The 27,581-nt window shown below is 38.1% G+C and overlaps 1 protein-coding gene across 1 annotated transcript in view; it reads left to right on the top strand.

Annotated features, from left to right (window-relative positions):
* The window catches only part of LOC107562636 (glutamine--fructose-6-phosphate aminotransferase [isomerizing] 1-like), a 35,140-nt gene continuing 7,559 nt past the window's right edge, over positions 1-27,581 (top strand). The window contains exons 1-14 of the mRNA XM_016247310.1: positions 1-19; positions 5,136-5,351; positions 5,990-6,115; positions 6,230-6,288; positions 6,373-6,507; positions 6,602-6,663; positions 8,266-8,345; positions 8,851-8,959; positions 9,134-9,297; positions 11,874-11,969; positions 13,815-13,912; positions 15,269-15,347; positions 15,917-15,958; positions 16,041-16,198. Of these exons, the coding sequence (XP_016102796.1) occupies positions 1-19; positions 5,136-5,351; positions 5,990-6,115; positions 6,230-6,288; positions 6,373-6,507; positions 6,602-6,663; positions 8,266-8,345; positions 8,851-8,959; positions 9,134-9,297; positions 11,874-11,969; positions 13,815-13,912; positions 15,269-15,347; positions 15,917-15,958; positions 16,041-16,198 (1,443 nt within the window). The remainder of the gene's footprint in view (positions 20-5,135; positions 5,352-5,989; positions 6,116-6,229; positions 6,289-6,372; positions 6,508-6,601; positions 6,664-8,265; positions 8,346-8,850; positions 8,960-9,133; positions 9,298-11,873; positions 11,970-13,814; positions 13,913-15,268; positions 15,348-15,916; positions 15,959-16,040; positions 16,199-27,581) is intronic.

The following is a 27,581-nucleotide window of genomic DNA, read 5'->3' as shown; positions in this document are numbered from 1 at the left end:
ATGGATGAGCTTCCAGGATGTAACCCTGTCTACACAGAAATTTATATAATCCATCACTGTGGTGGTGTACTCATCAAGGGTCTGGCATGTTAATAATTCCCAGTCTCTGAAAACATCCCAGTTTGTGTAGTGGAAGCAATCCTGTAGCTCAGGGATAGCATTTTTAGGCCATATTCTAACTGGTTTCACCATGGGCCCAGCAGTCTTAATAGTGGGTGTATACCAAGGATGGAGCATGAGTGAGATATGATCACTCCAACCCAAATGAGGATATGTCTGAACTTTGTAAGCATTAGTCACATTGGTATACACCTGATCCAATGTTTTATCTCCTCTAGTTGCACAGTTCACATTACGATGGAATTTGTGAAATACAGTCTTTAAGTCAGCATGATTAAAATCCCCTGCTGCTATAAAGACACTGTCAGGGTGTGCAGCCAGGCTGTTATTAATGCTGTTGTGTAGCTGTACTAGAGCCAGTTTTAGATAGGCGTGGTTAACTCTTAACTTTAATAAAGAATATCTCTTTGGATTTGAGACTTTAGTGTTTGCAACTTTACAGATCTTCTTTATGCACCAAGAGCTTGTAACACTCCAAAGAGAAAGGAAAAATTGAAATCGCATCATATGACCCCTTTAACGTGGTGACTATGTTTCTGCAGCTGGCCCTTGCTTGCAGTTTGCTTCGATCTTTTGCGGCAGTTGTTCTGTTGCATCATAATATAGCTGCGACTCCTGCGAGCTCGATCGAGCTGAATGTTTTCATTTGAATCAAATGTTTCTTGGACATGTGCAGATACAGAAGGAGCTCTTTTAGAAACACATACCCTGATATAGCACATGTACGTCTATTTGAATGCATTTACATCTGCAAGATGTATTTTTTTTAGTGTTTGCTCATCTGCAGTGTGTCTATCAGATGTCAAATAGACGTTTATAAGACGTCTTTAAGATGTTTATGATTTAGAATGCATGTAAAACCGACATCTTAAAGATGTCGATCAGATGTTTGTACTCAGCAGATGCTTTCCAGATGAAGCGATCTTTAATAGACATCTTGCAGACATTCATGTGCTATCTGGGCAGTACTCTTATCAGTTTCTACTCGGTTCCTCATTTTGATAACAGCATAAATGAATAAAGGGAAATGTTTGGTTAATAGCCTCTTAATATATATATATATATATATATAACCAACCACACTAATATTTAGATTTTAAGATACAAGTTAGAAACCATGGTCAAATGAGAATTGAACAAAGCATATCAAAGCATATTTGTTTGAAAAATATAATTCGCTGCAGATTCCCATTCTTGCACTTTATTTTTGTTTTATTGTGTTTATGCAGACTGGTAAAAGCATTATTCATTTTGCGGAGGCAGAGTCAGAAAAAGTATATTTTTAATGGAACAGTTTATTCAAAATTTAGACAAAATATAAAAGGAAATCTATAAAAAGAAAAAGGTGTGTAATGTTGTTCGAATGTGTTATATGTTTTGTAGCATATTTAATGCATCAGGCTTTTTCTATAGAGAGGAGCTCATATACACAAGGATGTAAAAACACATCAGCTTTATTTAGAGGCTCAAACTAAACTAAACTGTGCAGTTAGGTGCAGATGTTATTTATACAGTGGGGCAAAAAAGTATTTAGTCAGCCACCAATTGTGCAAGTTCTCCCACTTAAAAAGATGAGAGAGGCCTGTAATTTTCATCATAGGTATACCTCAACTATGAGAGACGAGGAATTTACCAATTAATTCTTTAAAAATCCTACAATGTGATTTTCTGGATTTTTTTTCTTCTCATTTTGTCTCTCATAGTTGAGGTATACCTATGATGAAAATTACAGGCCTCTCTCATCTTTTTAAGTGGGAGAACTTGCACAATTGGTGGCTGGCTAAATACTTTTTTTCCCCACTGTATATGGCCAAAGAGAAAGATTAAATTAATTCATATTATCAATATTTTTAACAGTACAGACTACTTAGCCTACATAAAATGCATACATATCGGGTGTCACTCTATATCTGCCAGTAATAAGTTTTAGATTATATCAAAGCTCTATAGTTTTAATTGTGTTGGGGGCAATACATATAATTCAATCCAATACAATAATGACTGAGAGATGAACAAATAGCCAACTTGTTCCTCAAAAGCCTGTTTATCTGATGCATACAATTTTCTAAAAAAAACAAAAACAAAAAAAACAACAACATCATAAATCTGATTTATTTATTCGCTTTAATTCAGATTCAGTTATACAAAATAGCAACAAAATATTTAACACCGGAAAAGATATGGCAAAAATTACAAATGTAAACAGTAAACTCAAAAAAGTAAAAAGACAAAGTCCACTCACTGGCCAGGACGCGTCCTGGGAAAAAGGCACGTATGGTCACCCTAACCATACAGATTATGCGTCGCTCGGAATCTTGATGCTCCTTAATTAAAGCGCACTGTGTAATCCTGTTAGACAAGATCCACAGTGTTTAATCATTAAACCTCAAACATTGCATTATCTGGAGATGATCAGGCCTCTGTTTCCAGTGGAACAGGTCACATAACTTCATTTACAAATGAGCACACCTCGAATTCAGGTTTGGTTTGCTGGTCAACGCCTAAGAGAAACACTACAGCTTATGTTACAGCTGAATACTCTGTGCTTTGAATGACTCTGTGGAGAAGGGCTCAGGTGTCCTTTGTCTCTGGTAGAGGTGAGGAAGAGAGAGAATGGCCAGCTGGAAGCTCTTTTCCCAAAGGTTTCTTCTTCTGATAAGCTACATCTGTCTGACCTCTTCTTAAGATAAACAAGACATTCAGGAGTTTGCAGACAGCCTTGACGAAAGGCAGGGATTGTTCTTTTTGGTCTGTAGACTAGAGTCTTGGATTAGATTCGTTCTGACAGCCTCAGAAATAGAAAACAGAATTTCCTTGCACTTTTCGGGGGAAATAAGAGTTCAGTGTATCCTACGCTAAAGGTCATGCACATATAATTTGCATACTGCATGGATGCTTTCTTTGTATGCAGAAGTAATGAAGGTACAGCGACAAACTCCTATTTAATTCTACGAGTCAGAGAAACACAAATATATAATGGAAAAACTAATTTGACATTTTTAGCAACTAAAGGGGAAATGTACTGTTACACGTTTAATGTCTCTCTCTTTAAAAAAAAAAAAAAATCAATAGTTCATGTTCTTTGGAAAAAGCAATGTCGTCAAACTACTAAGTTTGGGATCGGTGAGATTTTTTTATTTTGAAACACATCTTTTTTTTTCCCCCCCCTGTAAGGATGCATTAAATTTATCAGTACTGACAGTAATAATGTAACGCAATTCTATTTCAAACAAATGCTGTTCTTTTGACCTTTCTATTCATCAAAGATTCTTCAAGAGATCACAGTTTCCCGAAAGATATTAAGCTGCACAATTGTTTTTACATAATAATGAGAAATGTTTATCAAATCAGCGTATTAGAGTGATTTCTGAAGACTGGAGGAATGATGCTGAAAATTCAGCTTTTTGATTACATTTTAAAATGCATTAAAAACCGGAAACAGCTATTTTAAGTTGTAGTAATATTTCACAATATTGCTGTTTTTACTGCTATCAAAATCAGTCTTGGTGAACATAAGAATCGACTAAAATAAAACCGACTCCAAACTGCTTTAAACTTTAAACATTCAGGGTACATGAATGCTTAAAGGACATATTTTTTTCATGGATTTGGGCTCGTGTGTTTTTTTTTTTTGGCCTGACCTCGGCACTCAGCCCGACCTCTACAGACGGATACCGCTTGTTTTCCCCCCCCCCCCCCCCCCACACACACACATAGTATGCAGTGCCCACACCCAGACCACTGAATGGCGCTTCTGTGACGTTTCTGTCCTTTCATAGTGCTGTACTTGGAGTGCATTTATCCCCTACGAAGATACAGACATTCAAACCAGTCGTTTTCTTTATTTAGACTTTATCTCACTGTTCAGTCACAGTTTTTGCTGAGCTGATTTCCTCCCTATCATTGATTTTGTTCTGACTGCTCTGTGTGTGTGTGTGTGTGTGTGTGTGTGTGTGTGTGTATATATATATATATCCACAAAGATGGATGTTTCTTTCCATTCGGCGGCTTAATGGCATCCATAGTACGCAATGTGTGTGTGTTGTGGCATCTCTCAAGTGCGTATCCTCCCTCAGTGGTTACTTAAGGATGTCAAACTGGTTGTCTGCTTTACCAGACTTGCTTATCAGAACTAACGTCACTCTTTGCTTTTGTTGGCTATTTATCTAGCTGCTACTTCATCAGGGTGAATCTTTCGCTTTCTTTACTGTTTGTTTGCTGTGCTGTTTTTAGAGACGCTGCGGTTTTCCAAGGAATAGGCTTACATGCTGATGTCTTGCATTTGTATCAAACCTTGATGAAGACTTACACACTGAAATATGTTGGATATTTTTTAATAATACAGGTGTAATATCAATTGTATGTTAATTTCAGCTCCAGTTTCTCTCACCGGAGTTTTTGTTGTCCAAAATTTAAAGTCTCGGGACGTTTCAAGAAATGGAAGTAGCATCAAATCTTTTCACATATTGTGATCCAACTGTTTTTTGTGTTTTTTTTTCCCCCCCCAAATTGTTGATCTGAATGCAATTTTGCAGTTGATTTATAAGAGAGGAATCAGTTGTTTTGAGTTCTATTTCAAATGGAAATTACAAGGGCAAAAAATTAAATGCATTAAATCATTCGCGATAAGATAACTAACATGCATTTATAAAATAGTTCCTAAATGCATGTAGTTTAAGTAAAGTTGATCATTTTTGGGATTTCATCAGTTTTAACAGATCTTATCGTATCAGCCATTCAGCCGTTTAAAAACTCCTATTACTCAACCTGTACATGACTTTGCATTTGGATGCAAAACTCACTTGTTGCATTTTCAGTTTGCTGTCTAGATTACTTGGTCACCTTGAGGCTCATCTATTTGAAAACTGATATAACAGCTTTTATATCTGATGTCGTATTTTGTATAGCATTGGTAGTGTGTGAATTGGAATGCAGCCATAGTCTTAATCTCTGCAAATAAACAGATTTTCACAGCACTGTCCATAATAACAAACACTTTCTTTTTCTCTCTAAAGGCATCTTTGCGTATCTGAATTATCACGTGCCCCACACTCGGCGTGAGATCCTTGAGGTCCTTATCAAAGGTCTGCACCGCCTGGAGTACCGTGGCTATGACTCTGCTGGTGTGGGTATCGATGGGGGGAACAGTAAGGAATGGGAAACCAACTCCAAGAGCATCCACCTGATCAAACAAACAGGAAAAGTCAAAGCCCTGGATGAGGAAATCCATAGTAAGTAATAGTGGTAATTTCACAGGTCAGGGTTAGGCACAAAACACACTATAAGCCAGTATGAGAACACTTCTTGCAATAAAATCTAGACTTCACGCTAATGTGCTTCAAAAAGCATCACATGAGCAAATCGCACGATGCAAGTACGTGTCGCATTCTCAACTTTTCTGCAAGAAATTCTTGAGTGCGGTGTCTGCACTATAGTTTCTGTTTTCACTTCACATAAACAGTTTGAAAAGAATTTTGATGAACTACTTAATTCAAGTCGATGGCTGCCAGCAACTTTTTGGTTCCACATTATTCATAGTATCTTCTTTTGTGTTCAGCAAAACAAACTAATTCCTTCAGGTTTGGACCAACCTGAGGATGAGTAAATGATGACAGAATTGAACTATCCCTGTAAACATGTCGACAATAAGTAAAAAAAAAAAATATATATATATAAAGGTTTTGTGAAACCAGTACATTTCAAAGAACTTGCAACATGTTTAAACAAGGTTTTTTCTTTTCTTGACACATCACACACTTTCACTTGTGTAAAGTGTTTTTCTGTTCCATTTGTATTTCTAAGTGCGATCGTGTCGCTATTGATTTGAAATGTGGTATTAGCAGTTTGTATGTAAACATCTGTTCCACAGGGCAGCAGGATGTTGATCTTGATGTGGAGTTTGATGTGCATCTGGGAATCGCTCACACTCGATGGGCCACTCATGGCGCCCCCAGCCCTGTCAACAGCCACCCGCAGAGATCTGACAAGAACAACGGTCAGTTAGCAGCCTGCTTTTCATAACTCCTATCTAGTTGCACAATTTTCCATTCAAATAATATTTTGGATGGAAGTGTTCCAATTTTGTAGTCATTATTTGATTTGCTTGCAGAGTTTATTGTCATCCATAATGGAATCATCACCAACTACAAAGACCTGAAGAAATTTCTGGCAAGTAAAACAACGTCCTCATCCATCCATTCATCCACCCGACGTGTGTCTATATGTTGACCGTTTCTGTTTGTATGTGTACAGGAGAGTAAAGGCTATGAGTTTGAGTCCGAGACGGACACGGAGACCATCGCTAAGCTAGTGAAGTACATGTATGATAACCGGGAGAACGATGCCATCACCTTCACCACCCTCGTGGAGCAAGTCACCCAGCAACTAGTAAACACCTTTTCTGTCACCTTGACGATGATGGGCACTCTAAAGGTCACAAGTAATGAGAATGATGTGGCAATAAACGTCTTCTCTACTTTAGGAAGGAGCTTTTGTCTTGGTCTTCAAAAGTTTGCACTATCCAGGAGAGGCAGTGGGCAGCAGGTAACTTCTACCTTATGTAGTCAGCGTTCACGCATGTGCTCAATTAAATGCGTTAATGCATTCATTTCTGCGGTTTCATTCTGTTTGGTGTGATTTCTAAGAACCGATCATGAGCTTCTGAGCAGTCGTGCACACAAACACAAAGCCCCTAGTGGAGCTCCCGATATCAGGAGAAAGGAAAAAGGTTCAAGTCGTTCTCTATGAACAGTTATAAATGAAACCAGATGGGGCGTTTAACAAAAGCAAGCCATTTGCAGTCTTACTAGGATAAAATTTAGGTGACGCTTGTTCCATTCATGTACTTTAGTTATCTACAGTAGTTCACATGAACTAACAATGACAAATAAGTCTAAAGCATTTATTATGGTAACACTTTACAATAAGGTTCATTAGTTAACTACTTTAGTTAACATGAACTAAGAATGAACAATACTTCTACAGCATTTATTAATCTTAGTTAAAGGTCCACTGAAGTGCCTTGAAACGCGTAGCGTTGTGCTATGTGGTGACGTCATTTCAACTGAAACGGGAAGATGGGGCGGGACATATTGCGCAGCCCCGCCCCCTTTTTAAATGGCCAATAGCGTTTCGCTTCTATCACAGCTTGGGCCAGAGCCTTTGAGCTCGGTAACGCCGCATTTGACCGCTTATGACAGCCACAGTCTAATAGATTAGCTCTTTAGATTCAATATGAAACTCTTACTAAAGCAAAACTGGGATTTATAATGATGCTGAGGATGTGTAGCTTGAAAATTGTGTAGGTTGGTGCAGGGCTTGTCTAACCGTTTCTCCTCCTAATCTGATCCAAATCACTATAAAATACAGCATTCTGTGTAGAATTCAAATGGGTCTGATTCATTTTGTGGTCTGCGCGACTCGCGCATATGATCCGCTCCTTGATCGTGTCTCTGTACCGGAGCAGACTGTGCGCGTGACAAAGCGAAACCAGACTCCTTCGACCCATTGGAAAGCATATTTACACTGTCTGAATCGTTCCTTATTCCCCAAATAGTGCACTACGTGCCATTCAGCATACAGAAAATACCAACTCTGAACAAGTGACCTATTTCAGCCACAGCTTCAGCATCTATTTATAGTGTAGGGGGCGGGACATTTCAAATTCTAGAGAGCATTTGATTGGACAAAGTTTGATGAGAAGCTGAAGTGGGGGGTGACGTCATCAAAACCGTTGATCCATATTGCCGGAAGTGAGAGACTGTACGTTTTTAATGCTTATTTCTTCTAAATACGAATTTTGTCATCGTTTTGGAGCACACAAGCTTATACATAACTATAAGGCTAACATATTCATACTAAAAGCCAAACAATTTAGATTTCATAGGGACTTTAAACACCTGTAACACCTTGTAAACAGACTTCGATTACAGTCGCTTATTCTCTGTAGCTCTCATTAGCCAGCTGTATCTTTTATATACAAATGCACTGAATGTGTGTTAACTAAGACAATAATTACCTTGCAATACACTGTATTTGAATCATTTGACAGCCCTATCAATGGTACTGTATTACAGTACAACTAAGAGGATCTGCCAAATCAGCCTTATTTGAACATCTCATGGGTATTTCTTTGCATCCATCCAGGAGAGGAGGTCCATTACTGATTGGAGTTAGAAGTGATCACAAGCTTTCCACAGATCACATCCCCATCCTGTATCGCTCCTGTGAGTTCACACACTTCCTTCATAACACACACTGACCTCTCTCTGCATGAAGCACAGTTTATATTTGTAAATAACTCGCACATATGCTGTAAAGTCATTGAGCGTAATGCTCAAACATGTTCAAGTCTGTCCTGCAACGTGCTCAGATTCCACTGGCCCATCTCTGTTCAATAGAACTAATCTACTTTCAACTGTATTTGTCAAATAAGTAGGTAGTCCAGAAATAAAGTAAAAATTGATTAATTAATTTATAAGCATTCATATAGTGGCAAAAAGGTTGTCATGCATTATACTGTACACATATTTTACTTGCAGTATCTTGCTTCTGATAGCAAATGATCCTTTCAGCTTTTACTAACATCATAAATGTAATTCGTGTATATATTCTCTTTAGAGTTACCAAGAATAAAATGTAAACACATAAAAAGTACTGCAAGTTTTTGTTAATTTTCCCTTTGATTTGTTCTGTGATGATTAATAATGTTATTTGTGTTTTTTTATATAGCTGGTAAAGATAAAAAGAGCTGCAATACTCTTCCCAGAATGGACGAGGACACGTGTCTGTTTCCTGTGGACGAGAAAGCCGTGGAGTACTACTTTGCATCTGATGCCAGGTCTATTCCTTTCTGTTTCGCCTCATCCATTCGCTTTCTTTGTTGGTTTTATCTTTATATTGTGCAGCAGAGGGGATTTGTTTGCTCTGGTGTTTTTCAAGCAAAACCCAAAAAGAATGGAGTGGATTTAAACAGAATAGGTGATTTAAATGTCTTTATTTGATGTCACTGCAGTGCTGTCATCGAGCACACCAATCGGGTCATCTTCCTCGAGGACGATGATATCGCAGCAGTGCGTGACGGGCGTCTCTCCATCCATCGGATCAAGCGCACAGCGGGAGATCACCCGGCCCGCGCCATCCAGACCCTGCAGATGGAGCTGCAGCAGATCATGAAGGGTAAGGACAGATGCATACCATACACAAAAATAGCAAGAGCTGATTGAAATCACCAGTTGCAACCTGATTGACTGGCTTCTGTGCAGTTTTTATAAGTGGGCTGGACGCAAAGTTTCAAGGATGGAACTTTCAGAGGAAACACTAGTCCTTAAATTAAACATTGTCTGCAAGGTTCATGTCACTTGTCAGGAAAAAGTATTAATCATTTAATTGACATTAATACAACATACACATGCTGGACTACAAGTAACAAGTGTGCTTGTTTTAACAACAAATTAAATGCATATATTTAATTAATTAATATATGAATACATTATGTCCACTATTCTAATGCGTTAATGTACTGTATGCCCACTGCTCTGATTATGGAGCACATTTGTGCTGATTCTACTGAAACTGATCAAGCAACATTCAATACGGTCAATTGGAAATTATTCAAGAAAATGTATCAATTACAGATTAATCAATTAAATAATAAAGCATCAATTAAACCAATAAACCATTAAATAAAAGACTGTAGTTGGTCAGACCTGATCACACCAAGAACAATAACTATGGCAAACATTTTATTAGCGTCCACATCAAAGGATGATGATGATGATTTATTATAAGCACATGCTGCAGTTTTGTCGCCTGGCACTTTAAATGCCCGAGCTCGTGGATTCTGATTGGCTGTCAAAGTTTAATCATTCATCATATATATACACACACACACTGACGTGAAACGGAGCAACAGAAGAAAAGCCCCAGCCCACACACAATCTATTTATGCTTCATGCTAATTATTTGCTATGTTCGAAGTATTGTGTATTTTGGTAATCATATTTTCCCTGTGAAGTCTGAGGTTACTCTTCACACGTCACTGAGAGATGTTTGCTTAGAAATTGAAGAGCCTGTTAGACATGATTACACACAACTTTCTATGGAGCACATTTGTGCTGATTCTACTGAAACTGATCAAGCAACATTCAATACGGTCAATTGGAAATTATTCAAGAAAATGTATCAATTACAGATTAATCAATTAAATAATAAAGCATCAATTAAACCAATAAACCATTAAATAAAAGACTGTAGTTGGTCAGACCTGATCACACCAAGAACAATAACTATGGCAAACATTTTATTAGCGTCCACATCAAAGGATGATGATGATGATTTATTATAAGCACATGCTGCAGTTTTGTCGCCTGGCACTTTAAATGCCCGAGCTCGTGGATTCTGATTGGCTGTCAAAGTTTAATCATTCATCATATATATACACACACACACTGACGTGAAACGGAGCAACAGAAGAAAAGCCCCAGCCCACACCCAATCTATTTATGCTTCATGCTAATTATTTGCTATGTTCGAAGTATTGTGTATTTTGGTAATCATATTTTCCCTGTGAAGTCTGAGGTTACTCTTCACACGTCACTGAGAGATGTTTGCTTAGAAATTGAAGAGCCTGTTAGACATGATTACACACAACTTTAATTGGGGAAACACACAGATGCCAACCACACCCTATGTGACTCACATTAAGATTGTAAGGTTAAGTTTTCAGGACGTTTATGGACAAACTTCTCAATGCAGCTCTGCCATATAAACCTTTAAGAGAGAACTGAATCAATCAAAGAGGGCAACTGTAACAGTAATGCACAAATTATGCCGTTAAACACTGATTTGCACCGTGCTCTTAGGAAACCAATCAGTTTCATATAACAGCTAGGCTTTTGGGATCACTATTGCATGTGTTTTTCAAGCAGTCAATTATGAGTTTGAGGCAAAAGTCATAGTTTATAGTTAGTAAATAGTGAGACTTGATTCCCAAACCGAAGTGTGACCAGAAATTGTATATTGCACATGTTCGAAGAGACCTTCATCTCTTTGCTCTCCTCTCACTTGCATCGCAGTCGAGCGTTCTGATTGGAGCTTTCCAGTTGTGTGTGTGTGAATCACGCACTCTGAACGGACTATGGCTGTGCATCTACCATAGCAGTCACTAGTACGGTTGAACTCGAGGAGCTTGACATTTGTCAGAGGGCAAATGTGTGCTCTCTTTCTAGCCACCAGAGAGCAGTACATCGCTTCAGATGTGCACTGCTTTATATTTCTCCTCCTTTTTTGCTCCTTCTCCATCCACTCTCATTACCCCATTTCTCTGCGCCTCCCTGCATTTCATCTGACCTATTGTGAAAAAATAAATAAATACAATTCTCATGACCTAATTTCAGGGTATAGCATTCCCTCAGTTATTCTCGCATTCAATGATTCTGTGAGAAAAGAATTGAAAAGAGCAGAAAATGAAGGGCTTTGGTTTTGCTCTGCGTCAGTGGCTGAAATCTCTTAATCCCATATTTATGGTAATGATTTTTCAGCCGTGGCTTATGACGCCTCCTAGATGCCCTTTAAGACGAGAGCACTTCCAGATGACATTTCCTCAAAAATATGGCACCATAATTTGCTCAACACAACAGAATGCCGTGCTTTTGTGATGTTTATCAACTAAAAGCTCCCTTTTGTGCTTCACCACAATATTCTACAGTATTTCAGCATTTTCTGACTTCACTCTGATTCTTCTTTAAAAACAGGAAACTTCAGCTCCTTCATGCAGAAGGAGATCTTTGAGCAGCCAGAGTCTGTGGTCAACACCATGCGAGGAAGAGTTAACTTTGAGAACAACACAGGTGAGGCCAGATCCGCGAGTCATTTCCAGACCAGACACAAGTAAAGCTTCTAGGGAATTCAACATTCTTGTGAATTTAGACATATTGCTAGACCGGTTGGAAGAAAATGATTAACGAGAAAAATTTGTGTCTTTGCAAACATGTACCAGCTGACGGGGTGTGTGTGTATGTGTTGACTTTGGTAGAACTGAATGGTCAGTCAACTGCATCATTGTCAGTAAAACTGGACTCATTAGCAATGAGTCAGATTTCAGGAGAAACGCAGTAGCAACCCTAAGGGTTTTTTCTACAGTGCTTCAAATTTTTACTGTTCCTGTTATCAGTGTTTTTGAGCTATCTTGTCTTTTATTCTAATAAATAAGCTTATATGACACCAATATTTTAGACCCCAATTACATTTTACAATTCTCGATTCCAATTTGATACCACAGCAAAAACTACTAGCCTAACAAATATAAAGTTTAAACATAATTAAAGACAAGTGAATTGTCAGTAAATAAGAACAAATGAACAAATTACAAGCAATAACACCATTAAATATATAGAACAAAGATACAAATTAAACCGTGTTTCATTTAAAAGATACAATTAAACAGGTTTGTAGGTGTTCGGGTACAAAAACTGCATAATCACATGTAAAATAACATTGCATGTTCTTCACTCAGTGATGCACCAAACTTGATTTTTCATGGCTGATTCGATTGCCTTTTTTTTTTTTTTTTTTAAATATATAAGCAAATTGCCTGATTGCTTTTTAAAATATTTCTTAAATTTTTTTTTTTTTAACTAGAAACAAAGAATGAATGTCTGTAGCCATTTGAAATTAGAGACAACCACTGTATTTTAGTCACGGATGCTGCACACATGTACTGTTTTTGATTCAAATTAATTTTGTATAATTTGAAAATCTGAAACAAAAACAGAATAGTCTTGACTTTAGCTTTGTGAAATTATACAACATAAAACATCTGGATGAAACAAGCAGCAGACGGACTAAATGAGAGGCAGGTTCACACTCTGACAGCAGGTGGCGCTTCTGGAACAGTTTCTTTGGTTACCGCTGAAAACACAGCAGCGCTGCACTTCTAAATACTACTTCAATATGCATTACAGATGCAAGATGAAAAGAAAGTGCCATGTAAACTTTCCTGAAGACAGTTCCCCTCGGAGATACATTCCTATAAACCCTCACCACCAATTCAATTGGATTTTCTTCCAATATTGCGCGCATCGTGAACCGTGAGTTTGCTCTGCCTGCTACAGTATTTTCTCCTCTTTGTGTTTGTCTTCAGCGTCTCTGGCCTACATTTTGGAAAATTATTGCAATGCAGTTGTGCAAGCCCGGAACAGAGATCAGTTGAAATAAAACAAAAAATTACACGCATAATTAAATATTGATTAATTCGTATAAATTAAATATCAATTAATAATTGTTAAAGCTACAATGTTACTCGCCAAAATGAGTATTTTGACATACTTGTATGTATTTGTCTGTTCACAAGCGCAAGATGCAGTACTGGGTACTGAATGGAGTTGTCTTTCGCGTCTTGCGTCTTGAAGAATTATTTAAAATCGCTTGAATTTTTAAATTAACAAGGCTTAAAAACACATGCAAATGATAAACATTCGTGACGATGCAGCAGTGGCCCGATCGGGCCAGTGACAAATCCGCCAACTGTCCCGAGCGTCTTTTCACAATCACTGCTTATTGTCGAGCCCTGTAGCAAGTTTCTGGCTAATCTGCTTCCTTCACTAAGTTCATAGTGAATTGTGAAACAGAACTTACTGGGAATAGCTGATTTTCTACTTGTATACTGTATTTTCTTAACTTGTGTGTGTTTGCAGTGATCTTGGGAGGATTGAAAGACCACATTAAAGAGATCCAGAGATGTCGGAGGCTCATCATGATTGCCTGTGGGACCAGTTACCATGCTGGGGTTGCAGTATGTACATCATTAAACAAACCTGGCATTAGTATGGGTTTTCTAGCAAATGGATCGCGCACACTGAAGACACATTTTGACATCACATTTGGAGCTGGTTAAGCACAACTAACAACATTTAAATGCTACAGAATATTATATTTGAAAAGTTAGTTTTCAAAGTAATTAGTGGTTGGCCAATGTATCACCAAGGCCGATATATCAATATATTATTAATTATTTCTTAATCAAAGTTTTTCGATTTACCTCATAAAGTTCAGAAGCAGGACTTTTATTATGACGACACTCAGAACATCAGCATCTTGAGCACAGATGCATCGGAGCTCCCATTTTCATTAGATTTCTTTGTTTAACATTTTTGGCTAATAAATCATTTGTCAAAATTCAATTGCAGTGTTAAATTAAAATTGTTGAAGAAAGTAAACCAGTAAATGTAAACATATTGATAGTGTTTGCTTTTCTGTCACTAGTAATAGACAGTGTAAATATCTAATATTTAATTCCGCAAACCCCACAAAAACTGTTTGTGTTGCAGTCAGTCTGTGTTGAATCTTCACTCATGTCTCACATAACACAATTTCTGTGTAGGGAAATGCAATAGACTAGATATCTTATTATTATCTGTCATATGACAGACAACATTTTGAAATCTGATTACATTGGATACAGTCCAGCTGAAGATTGTCCAGATTTGAAACACATGTTAATGTCAGGTGTGAAGGGGGCCACAGATGTGTACAAGTTTAAATTCAGCATTTAAAGGACAAATCAATTTTTTCCATTATCTTTTTGTCATTGGAGTTCGTGTTGTGAAAATTTACTGTACGTTTCAGAACTTAAAACTTAAAAAAAAAAAAACATTTGTCACTAGTAATAGACAGTGTAAATATCTAATATTTAATTCCGCAAACCCCACAAAAACTGTTTGTGTTGCAGTCAGTCTGTGTTGAATCTTCACTCATGTCTCACATAACACAATTTCTGTGTAGGGAAATGCAATAGACTAGATATCTTATTATTATCTGTCATATGACAGACAACATTTTGAAATCTGATTACATTGGATACAGTCCAGCTGAAGATTGTCCAGATTTGAAACACATGTTAATGTCAGGTGTGAAGGGGGCCACAGATGTGTACAAGTTTAAATTCAGCATTTAAAGGACAAATCAATTTTTTCCATTATCTTTTGTCATTGGAGTTCGTGTTGTGAAAATTTACTGTACGTTTCAGAACTTAAAACTTAAAAAAAAAATAAATAAAAAAAAATTACATAGACAACAGTAATATTGTCTTTATGATCATGTCTGCTTACAACACAATAATTGGTTCATGCTGGTTCTGTGTTTCGCTTAGACTCGTCAAGTACTGGAAGAACTGACTGAACTTCCTGTCATGGTGGAGCTGGCGAGTGATTTCCTGGATCGAAACACTCCTGTCTTCCGAGATGACGTGTGCTTATATTTAATTCCGCAAACCCCACAAAAACTGTTTGTGTTGCAGTCAGTCTGTGTTGAATCTTCACTCATGTCTCACATAACACAATTTCTGTGTAGGGAAATGCAATAGACTAGATATCTTATTATTATCTGTCATATGACAGACAACATTTTGAAATCTGATTACATTGGATACAGTCCAGCTGAAGATTGTCCAGATTTGAAACACATGTTAATGTCAGGTGTGAAGGGGGCCACAGATGTGTACAAGTTTAAATTCAGCATTTAAAGGACAAATCAATTTTTTCCATTATCTTTTTGTCATTGGAGTTCGTGTTGTGAAAATTTACTGTACGTTTCAGAACTTAAAACTTAAAAAAAAAAAAACATTAAAAAAAATTACATAGACAACAGTAATATTGTCTTTATGATCATGTCTGCTTACAACACAATAATTGGTTCATGCTGGTTCTGTGTTTCGCTTAGACTCGTCAAGTACTGGAAGAACTGACTGAACTTCCTGTCATGGTGGAGCTGGCGAGTGATTTCCTGGATCGAAACACTCCTGTCTTCCGAGATGACGTGTGCTTTTTCATCAGCCAGTCAGGTTGGCGCGCGCGTGTGTGTGTGTGTGTTATATAATGTTTTTGAGACAGGACAGTAATCTGAACTTGTGTGTGTGTGTTCAGGAGAGACAGCAGACAGCCTGTTGGCTCTGCGCTACTGTAAGGAGAGAGGTGCCCTGACGGTGGGCATCACCAACACTGTGGGCAGCTCCATCTCCAGAGAAACAGACTGTGGCGTTCACATCAATGCTGGCCCAGAGATTGGTGTGGCTAGCACCAAGGTGGGTTTGGTTTTTTTGTTTGTTTCTTAATTTATCAAGTGATTTTATTGCCATCAGCTGAGGCAAAAAGGGGGCAGAAAACAGCAACCATCTTTAAACATTTTAAGCATAAAAACGGTCACATTAACTTGTTCATTTAGTGTAATTAAAAAAAAAAAATCTACATATTATGCAATTGATCTGATTACAGTTTTAACCAATTTTACAGCCTTAGTAAATTTAAATAATAGTTATAAATAATGATAGTTCTAGTTTTGGTCTGATATTGATACTAATGCTCAAGCAGCCCACAGTTGCTGTGGTTACTACTAAAGGCAAATGCCTCCTCTGTTCACAAGCTTCTAAAATAATTACACTCTCTGGCTTGTAATCTCCCTTTTCTTTGGGTTACAGAGTTAAAACTGTTAACATATGTACTATTTAAGACACTTGACTTTGGGAAGTTCAAGCCTTAATTAGGTGTCAGATCCCCCTGCAAACCCCTTTGTAATTCGCACCATTCTTCAACCCATTTCCGCCAATTTGCTAGCATCCAATGCTCTGTACAACAGATTCTTTTCACCATTTACTGTGTATTACCAAGTGAACGGCACACATGGTATCCCTCATTATGTGCATTGAATTGGCCTATAACCCACAGCCAGGGGCCCTTTTCAAGAGATGCCTATCTGTAATTTGCCCTCTTTAAAACATGACCAATATGCTACAGTAGTACTAGAGCAACTAGACATGGGAGCTTGGTTGTCCATTATACTACTAAGTGAATAAATGAACATAAAATGTCCAAGTTATTTTTCATTTCATTAGTTTGGTGCTAAGTTTAAATGCTTTACATATTAAAACATTTTTGTGACATTTTCATCTGAATGGTGTACACTCACATGAGGTGAAGACAGTACTCATAGTTTTCTATAAAAAAGTGTTTTAATTATGTGTGGTGGGCCGAAGAAGCAGAATAGGTCTGAAGAAAGACCAAGAGACGACAAAAAACATTCAAGTATAAAGTAGTGTTGCTACTTTTTTGTTGGACGGGTAAGGGGATTAATTGTTGTGTAGACCACTCTCTGAAAATCACCAGTATCAATGTAATTTACATAAAACATTTATTTACATGAAGGAAATTATCATGCTGAACCACCATTACATTGTGGTATCGGTACTAAAAGTATATGCTTGTTAAAGAATTAGTGAATGCACTTGAGAGTTGAAAGTGAGAAAATTGATAAGAATTGGGAACTAGAACTCTATGAATTGAAATGTGTCCCATACCATCTTGAACCACTGTTCTAGAGGGCTGCATTGGGATTGGAATCCCACTGGTCCCACGGGACCCAAACACAGATTTTGGGGGAGCAGGCGGTTTTACCTTTACTGTGGGCGGGAGTGTGCAGTCAAAAAAATACATTGCAGGCCCTGCCATCCCACGATTTGGGGCATAACAAGAATGATGGAGTTGCATAAACACTAGGCTTGATATGGTAGTCTGTTTTACACCGTGTTTGGTCTACAATTCTAAACTGAAAGTGTCTGCTCTGCTCCACACAGCCAGTGTTGCCAGATCTGTGTGACAAAAATAGCCCAAAGTAGCGCAATGACCATATTCCAAATATCAAAACTCAAAATGTTATTTCAATACCTAAAACACAAATTTCACAGCCACTGTCATGCACATTGATCATAAACACAGCTAAGGCTTCCTACCAGTGGCCAGATTCAAACCTGTGTCTCCCACATGAGCACCACAGCTCAGAAGGTCTGGAGCATGTGTTTTAACCACTATTCCACAGCTTCGAGCACTACATACAAGTTTAATGAAGTCATAACAAAAATGTGAAAAGAAAAAAACTGTTCTTGGAATCGTGAGTCTAAGGAGCAGCTGGATTTGGCTAGATGAGAGATGTTAATGCTGAGAGAAGAAATATGACCACAAAGTAGATTGCACTTTTCATACTCTTGCTGGTCCAGCCTTTCTCTACCCCTACTTTCTTTCACCCATCTTAAGTGGAGAAATGGCATTTCTCACTGTTAACGTATGTCATGCAAAAAACACGAGAGAGTTCGAGTTGATTTATGACTGGGCTTCATTACGATAGAAACATGGATGCCTGCAGGCTGACTGAGGTGATATAATTGCCTATATATATATATCAAATTACAGTGAGGTGCCAGGACATCTGCCAAAATCCTGCACTGGTATTTTAGTCCCACTTTCTTTAGCTCTTGAAGCAATTGGGCAGGCCATTTTCAATGAGTTTTAACAAGTTACAGACTCCCTCTGATGTCTTCCAGGTTTCAGAGATGCAGGACTCAGCAGTTGAGAATCAAACCCTCATTAGATCGGTGGTTTATTTGTTTCTGTATTCAAGAATAATTATGATGCAGTTGTGATTGAACAAACTCCCAAAGGTTGTTAATGACCATGTTACATAGTTGTAAAATAAATCCCCCTACCATAGTTATTACTGCAAAGGTTAGGGCCATAAAAATATTGTATTTAAAGTCACAAAGCAGGGAATTTATGCTGAGATCATATAGCGGATTGTTCGTTAGGTCATGTTCAAGTCTGTATGAAATCAAAATTGACCCTTTATACTTCTGATATTACTCCAAAGAAAATGGTCTTAGTATTTAATATTTTCATCATCAACTGCAAAATCTCATTCAGGTCAATCTCTGCATGATTGGCCACTTTTGAAGATCCAAACAATTGTATCCATCCATTTTTCCATCCTCAAAACCGCTTATCCTATATGGATTTGCTTTCTCATGCAGTCCGTTTGCTGATTTTGTTTCATTCATGTAGTATAGTTTCACAAAGCTAAAGTCAGAGCATTCCGTTTTTGCTTTAAATTTTGAAATTATACAATCTAATTTAAATCAAAAACTTATGCTACATTTATGCAGCATCTTTTTTTGGATCATGATTAAAATGCAGTGGTTGCCTCTAGTGGTCGACCGATATATCGGCCGATATTTAGCATTTTTTAAATATCGGCATCGGCCGATAAATTTTCCTGTTTGGCCAATGCATTCGAGGCGCATCAGACTTTTATTTTGACGGCGCTGAGAACGGTAGCGCCTGAACACACAGTGCTCACATTTTCCCTCTTGTTCTGTCTAATACGGATACAAGTCTGTCTAATAATCAGATAGAACGGTTAAACAAAGGAATTAAAATGTATACAAAGTATCATTGCTTTTATATTATTAGTAATAGAAAGGCAAACATTATAATACTTTCTTGTTTGCTGTCAGCATTCAGCAAATATGAATTTATATAATTTAAACAAATCTTTGAATGACTAATGAACATTTAATTTCACAAACCTTGCAAACTTAGTCGGATCCATTTTTGAGATCTTGTGAAGTGTGCATTTGTATCCTGCATGATTGCGTGTTCTCTGCATGACTTTCGGTCCGTGCAAATTGAATGCGGACCGGTGGAGAGTTCAGCTTCACTGGAGATGCGCGATCGACAAACTTTAAACTCGTGATTTCAAATTATGCTGTGCTTTATGCATTTGCCCACTGCCATATTCATGTAATTTCCACTGTGTGCTGTATGTAAAATGAGTGTTACCTTGGCTTTATTTGGAAAAAAAATATGATTTCCAATGCACACAGACTTCCCAGAATACTGAGTGCCCTGTTGGTTACAGTGTTTACTTCCTTTATTATATTTGTTTTATTAAATATTGATTTATTTGGGAAAAAATACTTTGTCATCTAAATGATAAGTATGCTTATTTTGCACATTTATTTTTTTTAATCCATTTTCAAAGATTTCAAATTTCTTAAATATTAGTTAAAATAAAATTTATATCGGCCATCGGCCACCCTGCTTTCCAAGATATCGGCTGTCAAAAAACCAATATCGGTCGACCATTAGTTGCCTCTAATTTTAAATGGAAAGAGCACAAGCAAAGCCTTGGTTTGTTTATATGAAGAGATATTTTTTGTTTGTATTTATTTATTTGGGATTTGTTTTAAAATTTCAATTTAGATTTGTTATGTGACATTTAAATTTCGCAAAGAAATGTGCAGCATTTTATCTGACAAATAATCAAAAGACCTTTTCAGTTCTCATTTTCTTAAAAAAAAAAAAATCATGAGAAAATTGTATCGTGATATCAGTATGGTGAATCGTATCACATTGTGAGTTGAGTGAATTGTTACATCCCTAGTCACATAATGTACATATTACAGTTGGAATTCCTGTTGATGTTAGTGATAAACATACAGTCATGGGATTTGTTTAAAACCTGGTAATCAGAAGATTGATGGTTAAGGACCTCCAAAAGTGATCCATGAGCCATCGATTCCACCGGCCCTGGTTGTGTGGTCATGCATTAAGATTCTGTTGCGTTACTCCTATTAACTTGTTTTTCAAATTTCATTAACGTGAATTTGGCACTGTAAAATGGTGGTCTGTTTTCTGTGGTGCATTGTGATCATAATGCTTTTTCAAGAGCCTCAGATGAATACCCTTTGGAGGAATGGTCATTCTGAAAGCTATTTCTCCAACTGGAACTCTCATCACAAAGAGAATGACACTCTGACTTTCTCATCTATCCATCAATAAAATCAGAAATTCATCCATCCATTCTTCTTTTAACCCTCCCACTTTGTAGTTCCCAACTCATGTTTTCCAGATCGGTGCATTAAGTGTCTGCACAGGACTTTATTTTTTGGGTGTTTCTACAATCATGCACCCTCAATTACCTTAAACCACATTTTTAAAATATCAGGACTTTTCAGAATCATTGGATTGCTCCATAGATGCAGGCTGTTGCTGTTTATCCACCCATGTCTGCAGAGCACCAGAGCAGTCCTTCAGGGGAACCTTTAAACCCACACCCACAACTACTTGGAGTGTTGCGCTCCTGGGTTTCCAGATTGCAGCTGTAATAATTTGGATTGCAACTGCAAAACTGGGAACTCTCTGCTGACTGAGACATGAGAGCGTCATGCAGATGCCAGTTCTTTTTTTTCCAGACTCTTTTGACCATGTTTTCAAAACATCCTATATTTAAGGGATGTACATGGGCGCAAGCCTTTGGTACGTTAGACTGATAATTTCATTGGCTGGATTTGTGGTGGCAATCACATTTTAGCATTGTGGCCACTAGATGGTTAGGTCGACTTCATTCATACCAAATCCAAATATCTGCCAATTTAGTCTCAGCCTCAGATGTCACACCCATGGACCGTTGGCTGAACGTCTGATGCATATGGTATACAAAATTGGAAACACTTCAGGAGTTTCGAAGTCATCATCTGACTGATTGAATTCTAAAGCTTTCCGGGGGGACGTGTGTCATGTTTTTTAACGTTCCACCTGGAAACAAAGATGTCTTGACGCCAAACCCCCTCATGGAAGAAGAAAGCCGTCATGTTACAACTGTGACAATGAGCACCTATCAGGATCAACTAAATGCTGGATTTTCAAAAGTATTTGACATATTTATAAGAGTCTATGCCGCAAACTTTACATAAGTCCAAGAGTTTTACACAGGTCCATTATCGTGGCATTTCCATGCCCCTAAATATGATGCGGCACAAAACGAAACATGATTGCTTTAACTGTCAGTCATATGGCCTTTTGCGCGATCCTTGGCCATTCAAAGCAGCTATGTTTCCCAGACCTTCTTCCATCAGTCTGAAGGTCTGTCTATGCGAGACTAATGCCGATCAAATGGCACCCTCCAACTGTTCCTTCCTGTTTGCCAAAATACAGCAGTTGCAGCACAGCTTGCAGCCAGTTAGCTTATGCCCAGCCCATCGTGTGAGCTGCTGTATTTGATGTAGATGTGACATATTGTGACAGATTATGCTGTGATTGCTGTCCTCCCTCTCCCATGAGGCCACTGTTCTTTTAGAATACTTCTGCTGTGGCAAGCTTTGATTCCTTCATGATTCCATGCATAAAACTCAGTGTTCCGCTAGGGGTTCTTTGTTCCACGGTAGTGGAAGGTTTTTTTTCTTTCTTTTCAGTTGCTTTAAGTCATTCAAGTCTTTTATGGCTCTGCTTGACCCTCACTGGATCCATCTCCTGTTTAGCTCCTACTGAAATGAAAAAAGGGGAACAAATATGCATTCTCAAACTGTAACTTTTAGGGTTGGGTACCGAAACCTGGTACCAATATGGCACCAGTACCTATGCAACCGGTATGTACTAGAACCGAATCAGAACATTTCTCAACAATTTTGGTGCCATGCCGGAGCGATCGATTGAAATATTTGTCCTCTGCTTCTCCGAAAAGGGCGTAAAAAGCATCATCACCGTCACCGCACGTGAAAAATAATTTCCCGACTGAGAAAATGCATGTAAACTCAAGTCGGAAAGCTCTAATAATACACATCCAACAAATCTTTGTAGTAACGCGATTGTCCTTGTTTTCACATTCCAACTTAAAAGCACAACTCGGGAGCATCCGAGAAGCGCGTGAATGCAGTAAGTACACTTGCTCTGATGGCAGCAGGTAGCCTTCCGTTAACTAAGCAAAACATGCTTAAATTAAAGTGCCTAAAGCTAAACCTCCCTTGTATTCACATTTCTAAACTTGTCCAACAAAAGAGAACATTTATAACCTTTTTACTCCACAACACCAGTCAAATGCTTCCTTTTGTGATCTGATGTGGCTTCTTGTCACAGAATAAGGCAGAAAATATGTTCCATAGGCTACTTTAAAAAAGACCTCGATTAGCAATGGATTTATAAATATACTTAATTATGAAAATACCAGAGATGGCTTGAATAACACAGATAAACTATATTGTCGCAGTCGAGTGTTTATTGTCTTTGTTTTATCATTCAAAACGGTTATATGTTCCATTTACTCAGTTACAGCTATAATAGCATGCCTTTGTCCATATAAGGGATTTCCTGGAGGGTCATGAGTTCCGCTACTTCTCTGACTGGATATGTGGATTTTCTGTGTGAGGGTGCCCTCTGGCATCCAGTATGAATGAAACCGACATCGTGTTTTATAGTGCTAATGGCCAATCCATCATTTTTGGGGGAATTTTTATTTATTTTTTTATAAGTATCGGTTTAGACACCGGAACCATTTTAAAAGTATCGATTTAGCACTGGTATCGGAAGAAAAAATATATATACCCAACCCTAGTAACTTTGCCATGGTATCCAACTGTATAACATTGTCACCAAATGGTTGCTGTTCATTGTGGTGCCACAAATTACCAAAAATGAATGGTGTCTGTTTGCTTTGTCACAGCAAATCAGTCCGTGTGAACCCATCTTTTAGAAACATCTAGAGCAAGGGTAACCAACCCTGCTTCTCAAGGGTTACCTGCCTGTTCAGTTCCAACCCTGATCCAACACACCTACCTGTTATTTTGTTGTGATCCAGAACACCTTGATTAGCTTGTTCAGGCATGTTTGATTAGGGTTTGAGCTAAACTGCAGTGCTGCGTTCGAAATCACCTATTCCTTCTTTTACTATCCCTATATTAGTCCACTAATGTAGTCTAGTTGAAGGAGTGAATGAAAACGAGTGAGAGAATTCGGAAACTGTGTGCCGGAAAAGCTGCCGCTTTTGGGTTTGGTTTGTGCTTGCGGTTTAATAATCATTTGAAACTTAGCAAACTGGCAGCTCCAGTAGTAATGAAACAATTTTTCCTGAACTCTCATGGAAACTAGCATGTATAAACCTTAATTAAACTATTTAATAATCAATTAAAAAGAAATGTATACCTGTATGGCATTACGCTCTACCCACATTGAACAAGAGGTCTGGAAAACAAATTGATGGATGATTCAGCTGTAGGTGCTATCTTCTGGTAAGAAGTGGGAATTTATTCGGCACAACCCTAACATTGCAATATGGTATTGAATGAGTGCACTCAATGTCCACTATGGTTTCAGACACCACTACAAATAGCTGTCCCCTAAAATATTGCTCTGTTTAAGGGTATGGGGTGATTTCTAGCACAGCCCAGGATTGTAGCTTTCCAGGAGCAGGGTTGGCTACGCCTGTTCTAGAGGAACAGCACACTATAGATCCGTCCCAAATGCCGCCTTTAACCTTTGCAGCCATACACCAAGTTTATGCTTTGGGGATGCAATTGTGTATGGACTATTGGGTATTACACCATTGTAGAAGTCATTGTGGAATGCAACTTATTCTTTGCTTTCAGCTTCTATTGACATGAAAGAGAAGACAATAAATATACACTTTCTAAAAAGAGTCAGTGTAGTGTTATAATTAGGGCTGCAACAACTAAGCGATTATTATCGATTATGAAAATCATCGACAACGATTCTCATTATCGATTAGTCGGGTCTGCCCACAATGCACGTCCCGGTAGCGTCAAATTACAGCACTGAATTACGCATTTCTATGGACAAAATGCATCTAAAAATAGTGGAGGAAACCGAATGAGATGCTGCGAGAGAGTTACATGACCCAAGCTGCCCAAAACATGAGAATTCTTTATTTTAAGCTTTAAGCTAATGCATCCGCGTAATGGCTTGCCCTGTCAGGCGCTTTGAACGATGATGCGTGTGCGTCCTCGGCGCAAAAACTTTTAGTTTACGGTCATATCCTTATGCATAAGTGTCACAAGTTCACGTGAGCATTTCCATTTTTGCATAAAGGTCCGTGCTGACAGTCTGCGTTAAGTTGAAATCTTTACTGAAAGAGCGGCGTGCACATGCGTTAGACAGACGGAAAACAGACAATTTAATAATCAACGCAAAAACATTTATTGTGCTGAAATATCTGATGTTGAAAGTTAAATTAAGGTTTAAAAGTCAACATACATTGCGTGTATACAGTAGCAACTGTAAGGGGATAACCGTGTAATTGTCTGAATATAAATATCAGACCCTTCATAACCGCCTTTTATAGGATAAAGAAATGACAGTAATACGTGACTGTGGTCAAAGTGAACGTGTTCCTGCAGAACATTACTCTTACCTATTGGTTACAACTGAGTTTGTGATTTTATTCGTCTTTATTATTTTAATTTTTAATGTAGAGATTTAAACTATATTCACTATATACAATGCACAAATTTATTAAAACTGTTAAGTTTAACAAATTATTGTTTGTGCCACTGCTGCTCTAAACTAACTGTACTGGTGATTACCAAAATAATTTTTTAGCTTTCTGTATTGGTTAGTCCTCCAATATGCATAAGCTCTTTAGTAACAGTAGTAGGCTATTCTAATGCTGTAATATAATTATTGCAGTTATCTATGAAAGAGAGGCAGAGAGCTTTATAGTGTTTTTTCAGATACCCAATTACAGTCAAAAAGTACATAAACAATTCCAGCAAGAATGCAAGCTGTTGTGAAGTGCATAGAGGGCCATTTTTTTGGTATAAATACTATTTAGAATAAATACTATTTAGTTGTTTAAGTTTATTTGCCCAGTAAATGACAATCCTTTTTTTTCTTTTTTTTTAAACCATTTTTTGACAGATTCCTAAAATGTTTTCTCTTTATTATGGCAGGTGGTCTAATAAATTAAGCACTGTATGTTTTCATAGCATTCAGTTGGCACATTTGTTTGAAGGACATTAGGCAGAATGTGGAATAGCGATTTTAGTTTTTTGATAAATAATAGATGTTTATTTTCTATCGAGCGTTCAAAATACGGAACTATGACAATGGGCATATCAATTCCGACACGCGCTGTACGCGGTAAACTAATCACAACAAACTGGGCCAACAAATCTGACCAATCAGAGTGGAGTAGGCTCACGGAAAGGAGGGGTTTAGAGAGACTGAATCTCAGAACTGCTTTGAACTAATCGTGTGAGAATCGTTGGAAAATGAGGTGATTTTAAATGCATATTTTGAATAAACAAAACAGTTTTTTTGACCTTGCATGCATGTAAACCTATTGTAGGAGACTCCCATATTAGGAACCTTAAAAATGGCATAATAGGGGCACTTTAATATAATAGCTAGCACTAGAGACAACTGAAAGAGAAACAAACTTTTACTCTGTGACTTTCAAATGATGCTATCAGCCTTTGCAGTCATCCAGCAATTCTGTGCTTTGGTGACTTGATGTTGCATGGACTGTTGGGTAATAACTTGACCGGTGTCCAATGGAACCAAACAAATTGACTGGTTTAGAGTTGAGTTTGCGGCGATTTTTTTTTTTTATGTACAGTGGGGAAAATATTGATTTGATCCCCTGCTGATATTGTAAGTTTGCCCTCTTACAAAGAAATGAAGGGTCTGCCATTTTTATGGTAGGCTTATTTCAATGGATAGAGACAGAATACAGACCAACAAATCCAGAAAAAACACATTATATAAAGGTTAGATATTGATGTCCATGTCAGTGACTGAAATAAGTATTTGATCCCCTACCAACCAGCAAGAATTTTGGCTCCCACAGACTGGTTATGTGCCCATGTGGAACACAGATTAGTCCTGTCACTTTAAGAAGTTACTCCTAATGTCATCTCATTAGGTGTATAAAAGACACCTGTCCACACAATCTGTATCTTCCATTCCAACCTCCATCACCATGGGCAAGACCAAAGAGCTGTCAAAGGATGTCAAGAGTCAAGATTGTAGATCTGCCCAAGGCTTGAATGGGCTACAAGACCATCAGCAAGAAGCTTGGTGAGAAGGAGACAACTGTTGTTGCGAAGAAACACAAAATAACCATCAATCGGCCTCAGTCTGGAGCTCAGTGCAAGATCTCGCCTCATGGGGTAAGGATGTTCATGAGAAAGGTGAGGGATCAGCCCCGAACTACACGGGAGGAGCTTGTTAATGATCTTAAGGCAGTTGGGAACACGGTCACCAAGCAAAACATTGGTAACCCACTATGCCGCAATGGACCGAAATCCTGCAGCGCCTGCAAGGTCCCCCTGCTCAAGAAGGCACATGTACAGGCCCGTTTAAAGTTTGCCAAAGAGCATCAAAATTATTCAGAGAATGCTTGAGAGAAAGTGCTGTGGTCAGACTTGACTCGCCGTGTTTGGAGAGCGAGAAATGCTGACTATGACCCCAAGAACACCATCCCTACAGTTAAGCACAGAGGTGGAAACATTATGCTTTGGGGCTGTTTTTCTGGTAAGGGTATAGGACGACTTCACCGCATTGAGGGGCAAGTGGACGGGGCCATATGCTGTAAAATCTTGGATGAGAACCTCCTTCCCTCAGCCAGAACTCAAGTTGGGTCATGGATAAGTCTTCAAGGATTACAATGACCCAAAACATACCGCCAAGGCAACAAAGGAGTGACTCGAGAAGAAGCACGTTAAGGTTATGGAGTGGCCTAGCCAGTCTCCAGACCTTAATCCAATAGAAAATCTGTGGCGGGAGCTGAAACTTCGAGTTGCCAAACAACAGCCAAGAAACCTTAAGGATTTAGAGAGGATCTGTAAAGAG

This window comes from Sinocyclocheilus grahami, unplaced genomic scaffold (genome assembly GCF_001515645.1).
Source record: "Sinocyclocheilus grahami isolate Dianchi unplaced genomic scaffold, SAMN03320097.WGS_v1.1 scaffold831.1, whole genome shotgun sequence".
In the NCBI taxonomy this organism is placed as follows: domain Eukaryota; kingdom Metazoa; phylum Chordata; class Actinopteri; order Cypriniformes; family Cyprinidae; genus Sinocyclocheilus; species Sinocyclocheilus grahami.
Note: the sequence above shows the minus strand (reverse complement) of the source record. Positions and strands in the feature narration are given on the sequence as shown.